At 42.5% G+C, this 7544-nt stretch overlaps 1 protein-coding gene across 3 annotated transcripts in view; it reads right to left on the reverse strand.

The window, feature by feature from the left end:
* LOC135504748 (ataxin-2-like protein) overlaps positions 1-5850 on the reverse strand; it is a 45863-nt gene extending 40013 nt beyond the window's left edge. The window contains exons 1-2 of one of the 3 annotated variants that reach the window (XM_064923591.1): positions 5573-5850; positions 4990-5116 (exon numbers count right to left, since the gene is read on the reverse strand). In XM_064923591.1, the coding sequence (XP_064779663.1) occupies positions 4990-5102 (113 nt within the window). In that variant the 5' untranslated portion in view covers positions 5103-5116; positions 5573-5850. Of the gene's footprint in view, positions 1-4989; positions 5117-5304 lie in introns of all 3 variants that reach the window. The other 2 variants (XM_064923590.1, XM_064923589.1) reach the window with 2 other exon arrangements.
* Positions 5851-7544: the final 1694 nt, after the last annotated feature.

The raw sequence follows: 7544 nt of genomic DNA on the forward strand, positions 1-7544 counted from the left end.
CAAATAATTACCGACTCCGTTTAATTTTTACTCGATTAAATGAATCATGTAACAATTAAGTCATGAGGAACATAGTCACACTTTTCCCGTGGTGCCCCATCTCCCGACTTAAACTCTAAAGATACATAGATCTCTTCAATCAATACAGTCAATTATTACCTCAGTCTCATTCTGGACGTCACAAATATCTTAATCCGCAAGAAACCTAGCCTGAGTGATGAATCAGCAATTCACAAAGTCAGTAAATAAATAATTAAGCCTAACTAAATAATCACACAGAAATACATAGACACACGGTATAGGTTTTCATTTTGTTAGTAATTGATAAGTCCCTAGTGGACTAACCCAATATGGACTAACCCAACACAATGGAAGTGGGGGATAAAGAGCGGGAGAGAGTTGACTTGTCCTACATACACTTGGAAACGACGCTCACCAGAAATATTTAGCATCCTAACAACCACTCATTCGGATTAGGAGTGCAACATATATTTACGCGTAGATGTCTTTCTCTGTCGAAACCACTATCCGTTTATGGCGAGTAGTTTGATGCAAGTCTCGGGATGTCCACCAGAGGTCAATGTCCTTAGTTGTAGGCCCCTGTCTTGGGAGTGTTCGTTAGAATGGATACGTCAAAAGGTGTACAGTGGGATCTGCACTTCCCCCTGTCCGTTAGAGTAGATACATCCGAGGTATCTATGCTGGTGAGAGAGATTTGTCCTTCCCTCTCATCTTGGTCAATTGACCTAGACCACATCACATACCAGCTGCAGACTGGGAATGTTTTGGTCTAGTCTTCAACTTCTTCCCTCCTCGAGAGTTTGAAGGTCTTACCATTTTCTGGTCTTGTAGTTTTAACCATTTCATGACATCTGGCTTACACGATCCACCTGCTTGGCCTAATGTACATTTTGTTACACATCCTTTTAAACACTCTGGCCAGAAAGGCAGTTCCATCATGTTGACACAAACTCTGAGCTCACTTGGGCATAGCTACTGATTGGCACAAGTTTTACAAGAAAAACAATTCTCATTTAGAAGGATAAAATAACATTGCTATATTTATTCATATAAGTTCTACAACATTTAGATGTAAATCTGAAATACACGTTGTGAAAGCTCTCAGTTACAATGTTTCCATTATAACTTATTTCTGATAAGTTTAATGACATGACAAAATAGACTAATTTTCTATATTCCATCTGTCATAGTTCCCAACATTTGGATATTGAAATATATTGTCCCAATGTTCATTGTTTGAGGTTTTGGCAAAGTCTCTGTTGTACTCAGACATTCCATTCTCAATACTGCAGAGCCAAAGGGAGAGTTTCTGCCAGGTATTTACGATCCGGTTGTTAACTCAACTCCCAAGAGAGAGAGACAGAGACACAGAGAGAGACACAGAGAGACAAAAGCTTGGTTGCAAATGGGTCTTCCAAATGGACAATGACCCCAAGCATACTTCCAAAGTTGTGGCAAAATGGCTTAAGGACAACAAAGTCAAGGTATTGGAGTGGCCATCACAAAGTCCTAACCTCAATCCTATAGAAAATGTGTGGGCAGAACTGAAAAAGCGTGTGCGAGCAAGGAGACCTACAAACCTGACTGTTACACCAGCTCTGTCAGGATGAATGGGACAAAATTCACCCCACTTATTGTGGGAAGCTTGTGGAAGGCTACCTGAAACAGTTGACCCAAGTTAAAGAATTTAAAGGCAATGCTACCAAATACTAATTGAGTTTGTAAACTTCTGACCCACTGGCAATGTAATGAAATAAATAAAAGCTCAAATAAAATTACAATTAAATAAATCACTACTTTTATTCAGAAATTTCACATTCTTAAAATAAAGTGGTGAGCCTAACTGAACTAAGACAGGGAATTTTTACTTGGATTAAATGTCAGGAATTGTGAAAAACTGAGTTTCAATGTATTTGGCTAAGGTGTATGTAAACTTCCGCCTTCAACTGTCACCCTGTGAAGAGCCTTGCGATCCGTGGAGGTAGAGTTATTTACCATCTCCACAGCAGCCCCGTTGATGAAGATGGGAGCATGTCCAGCCTGGTTCCTCCTGAAGTCCACAATCAGCTCCTTTATTTTGCTACCGTTAAGGGATAGGTTGTTTACTTGGCACCACACCTTTAGAGTGCCCACCCTGTAGGCTGTCTCGTAATTTTTGTCAATCAAGCCTACTACTGTTTATCAGCAAACTTGACGATGTAGTTGTAACTGTGCGAGTCTACGCAGTTGTGGGTATACAGGGAATACAGGAGAGGACTGAGGACGCACCCTTGTTGGGCCCCCATGTTGGGAACCTGTGTCGAGGAGGTAATGTTGCCTACCTTCACCACCATGGGGGGGCCCTTCAGGAAGTCCAGGATCCAGTTGCATAGGGAGGAATTCAGACCCAGGGCCGTGAGCCTTCTAATGAGCTTATCGGGCACTGTGGTATAGAAGGCCGAGCTGTAGTCGATAATGGTAGAAATCTTGAAGCAGGTGGGTATTGAAGTAGGAGACAAATTCAGCTATGGACTCCTACTTGCCTCATACTTGCTTTGGGAAATCTGATTTTGTATGACTGCTGCAGTCATTTTGTAATCCTGCTGCAGATGTCTGGGAAGCTGTGCAGACAGAGTAGATGTTGAATTTTCTAAAATGTCTGCTTTAAGATAGTGAAAAGAGAAAAGGAGCTGGAAAGTGAAATAACAACAGCATCCGTATTAGCTTCCTGGTAAGACCCATCAAACGTTCTAACGAATTGATGAAGCAACTTTGCTCTAATGTACACTGCACACACACGACTGTAATTTTCAGTGCAGCCTGTCCACCCGAAATTAAAAGCAGACTGCTGTTGGATTTCTTCACAAAATAGTGTAACGTTAAATTTACTCTCTGGCATCCAGTCACAGCACAGTGTGTGCTTTTGCCGGCATGCTGGTAAGTAGCTTGCTAGCTAACAGTCACACCACAGAGTAAAGGTTACCAGTATCTTTGTAAACAAAGCCAAAGCAAGGTGTTGGCACACGTGATGGCGGTTTAAAACTAAAAGATTCACCCATTTTGAATGTTATATTGTTTTTGTGCATCTCTGATGTTCTATCGATTCCCTGGGTCATTTCATGTTGCCATGTGTATTTGAGCTATTGCCGTTCAAGCAGGCATAAATTTGGCCAGTATGACATCGCATTGCGATAAAGCCGCTCTCACTACGCTGAAAGTTAATAGGAATACGACTTTTAGATTGCGAAAACGTCTATCATACATGTCAGATTTCAATACTTCCCGATGTCATAACGCAGGAGGTTGTCTTCTCTTGAATAAGCCATTGATCATATTTTTGTGGTATTCCTACCTTGAGAAATGTGTCATTTAAAAGAGGGTTTAACAGATTTATTATAACGACAACAGGAAACATTTGTTAACACTAATATGTAAAGAACAATATTTTTTGTCATGTAAAACTAAATTATAGGAATGAGTGGTTTTTGGTGGAATTTTCCTTCAAGGCGGTACATACTCACATTAGTAAAGATGACAACACGCTACCATTGGTGTAAATTTAAAATCGATGCCTGCCTCCTGATTCCAAGTGTTTGACATGAGGGAGGGGACCAGTAACTTAATCAAACTACCAGCTACAGTCATTGTTCATGCTTAGGTAACCCTAATTTTAACTGGCTTTATCCAAGTATCATCCAATTTGACAGAAAACATGATTTCCACTGTTCAGGACCTTTAATATACAGATATTGCAGGGTTCTCCCCAAAGACTGTAGGAGGGGCATTGCACCACCTTGTGGACTAGCTGCGCCACTATGTAAAAACATTAACACAATTGTTTTTGTCACCATTTAAGGCCAGGCACCACACCCTAACACAGTATATATGTTTTGCTGTAGATTGCAGGAAATGGCAGTTACAGGTGTTCAAAAATGCTAAACTCTATGAGTTACAGTACTATCTCACAGTAAGTCAGAGTTTTTTTGGGGGGGGGGGCAGGAAACAATAGCTATTCTGTATTAAAATGCGATGTACCAACACTAGATTGCTCCTTTAATGGTTTAATTGACTTAATAAATTAAATCTGATGTCAACCAGAAGTCATTAAACATGCACCAACAAAACTGAAACAATAACTCCCTCGCGTACACACTGTGATTGACTATAGGCTATACATAAGATTATCCTTGGAAGTTGAGGCGGGCCTGATGCAAAGTGCACATTGAATTCATGAGATACGTTTAGGCGATATGTATCTCACAATAACAACTTACTGTCTCACAAAAACGTACTGTGTCACAACTCCATCTGCGGACCGTGGTTACTACATGGCGTGCCCACTACTTGTCACGACATCCAGCGCCCACTGCCATTGAGGCTGCTAGCTAGCTACTTCTAAGTAATGTTAACAGAAAACAGTTTTCGGCAGGCAGGGGCAAAATACACCGGGGGAATCTCAATTTCACACTCCTTGTGTCTCTCCTGACCTTCTCAAAACCCATTGAAGGTGGTCAGGGAGGAGGGACCTCTGGCTTTCTCATCCAATGGGTTTTGAGAAAGAAGCAAGGAGAAAGGACAGAGGATGCGAGGAGTAGGCAATTGAGATTCTCCCATAGTGCACCGGTGTCCCCTAGCTAGCTAGCAGCCTCCTTCGGTGGGGTTTTCGGAGGGTGGCATCCAACGTTATTGGTACATTACCGCCACCTACTGCGCTGGAGTGTGGACCAGAGACAGTGCTAGCAGCACAGTGGGTGTGGCATAGTGGGCGTGGCATGTAGTAACCTCTTGTCAACTGATGACATATTTTCTTGGTGCCTTGAAATAGCTTCCATAAGAACTTGTCAATCACGCACAATATATTTTCACAGGCCCATCAACATAACCCCATTTCCCACCACAACAAGCAACACATGCTTTGACTGGTAGGCCTTGAAGCCATGATAAAAAAATCACCAGCCTTTCCTATCTGGACATCCTAATTTCACTCACCTCCCAACCTGTGCTCTGTTGTTGATTCCACTGGCCGTGGAAGACATACTGGCAGGGCCCGAAGTCCAGTTGGATGTTTTTCGCCCACATGAGCTGGGCTGCTGTTTCAACATGGCCAAGCAGCAAGCTTTCACAAAATCAAGTTACAAAACTAAATATTATTCGAGCAAATAATTGGAGACAATTTGATACACCTACAACGGGAAGTTACTTTTTCGTAGCAGGTTTGGAGAATTAACGTTGAAGGTTAGTATAATTATCTAGCTAGGTTAATGTTAGGAAAAGGGGTAGGGTTAGCGAAAATGCAGTCCTAACCTGCTACCGATGGTCACTTCCGGTCGTAGCTGTATCTTAGTTGAGTGTTTTTAGGGAGTCCCAAATAATTCGTTTAACCTGTATTAATCTCAATGACTGAGAACTGCCATGCTAACTAACGCTAATAGTAATTGGCATCGCAAACTGGAAAGCTACAGTAAGGCGGCCCGACATTAAAATATACCTTGATTTCTGATTGTATTCCCTGGTTGGCTACTTTGTTGCTACACAGATAATAAGTTGATACAAAATAGCAATGTTTTCACACCAGATCGTGGTTTAGGATTCTTCTGATCCAAGCTAACTACGTTAGCTAGCTGGCAGTCTCTTGAACATTCGCTTGGTAGCTTCACTGTCTGGATTACTTGCTTCTTTAGGTCAACTTGACGTATTCTTCTTGAAGGTTAAACCTTAGAATCTCAGTTGTGATGCTCGTATACTGGTCATAAGCGTTTTAAATTGTATTTTCTTCAGGTTTCGGGATGAAAACCCGCAGTCGCTCGCCACCTCTCGATGTAAGCTTCACTCGATCAGAGCGCTGGTGAGTGGTCGTCACAAGCCAATAATAAATCAATTGTTCCGGGTCAGGGATTTTTGGAATCCTTCAGAATAAGAGTCCCATCGTGTGTAATAATTGGGTTGAAAATGATGCACAATTATCGATGTATTTTCTACTAGTTATCGAGTAAAAGTATTTCTATAAGATACGTTTTTTCTTTGTTCAAGCCAAAATGGTCAACAATGTGTTGTGTGTGTACTATCATTTATTGCACTTACACACTTTTCTGTATCTTGTGTTGCAGTGAAAGGGGTATCCATTATACTCATGAGCACTTCTTGCTTCTAAATCCACAGAGTTAATATCCAGAGGAGCGTGGCTGCTCATTTTAAAGAGTGACCTATCAGCCTAAATCCAATCGTTTTATCATATTGGGCATATACAGTGGGGAGAACAAGTATATTATTTGATACACTGACGATTTTGCAGGTTTTCCTACTTACAAAGCATGTAGAGGTCTGTCATTTTTATCATAGGTACACTTCAACTGTGAGAGACGGAATCTAAAACAAAAATCCAGAAAATCACATTGTATGATTTTTAAGTAATTAATTTGCATTTTATTGCATGACATAAGTATTTGATCACCTACCAACCAGTAAGAATTCCGGCTCTCACAGACCTGTTAGTTTTTCTTTAAGAAGCCCTCCTGTTCTCCACTCATTACCTGTATTAACTGCACCTGTTTGAACTCGTTACCTGTATAAAAGACACCTGTCCACACACTCAATCAAACAGACCCCAACCTCTCCACAATGGCCATGGCCATGACCAGGGGGCTGTGTAAGGACATCAGGGATAAAATTGTAGACCTGCACAAGGCTGGGATGGGCTACAGGACAATAGGCAAGCAGCTTGGTGAGAAGGCAACAACTGTTGGTGCAATTATTAGAAAATCGAAGAAGTTCAAGATGACGGTCAATCACCCTCGGTCTGGGGCTTCATGCAAGATCTCATCTCGTGGGGTATCAATGATCACGAGGAAGGTGAGGGATCAGCCCAGAACTACCAGGCAGGACCTCATCAATGACCTGAAGAGAGCTGGGACCACAGTCTCAAAGAAAACCATTAGTAACACACTATGCCGTCATGGATTAAAATCCTGCAGCGCACGCAAGGTCCCCCTGCTCAAGCCAGCGCATGTCCAGGCCCGTCTGACGTTTGCTAATGACCATCTGGATGATCCAGAGGAGGAATGGGAGAAGGTCATGTGGTCTGATGAGACAAAAATAGAGCTTTTTGGTCTAAACTCCATTTGTCGTGTTTGGAGGAAGAAGGACGAGTACAACTCCAAGAACACCATCCCAACCGTGAAGCATGGAGGTGGAAACATCATTCTTTGGGGATGCATTTCTGCAAAGGGGACAGGAAGACTGCACTGTATTGAGGGGAGGATGGATGGGGCCATGTATTGCGAGATCTTGGCCAACAACCTCCTTCCCTCAGCTGAGCATTGACGATGGGTCGTGGCTGGGTCTTCCAGCATGACATGACCCGAAACACACAGCCAGGGCAACTAAGGAGTGGCTCCGTAAGAAGCATCTCAAGGTCCTGGAGTGGCCCAGCCAGTCTCCAGACCTGAACCCAATAGAAAATCTTTGGAGGGAGCTGAAAGTCCGTATTGCCCAGCGACAGCCCCGAAACCTGAAGGATCTGGAGAAGGTCAGTATGGAGGAGTAGG

This window comes from Oncorhynchus masou, chromosome 18, assembly GCF_036934945.1.
Source record: "Oncorhynchus masou masou isolate Uvic2021 chromosome 18, UVic_Omas_1.1, whole genome shotgun sequence".
Lineage (NCBI taxonomy): Eukaryota > Metazoa > Chordata > Actinopteri > Salmoniformes > Salmonidae > Oncorhynchus > Oncorhynchus masou.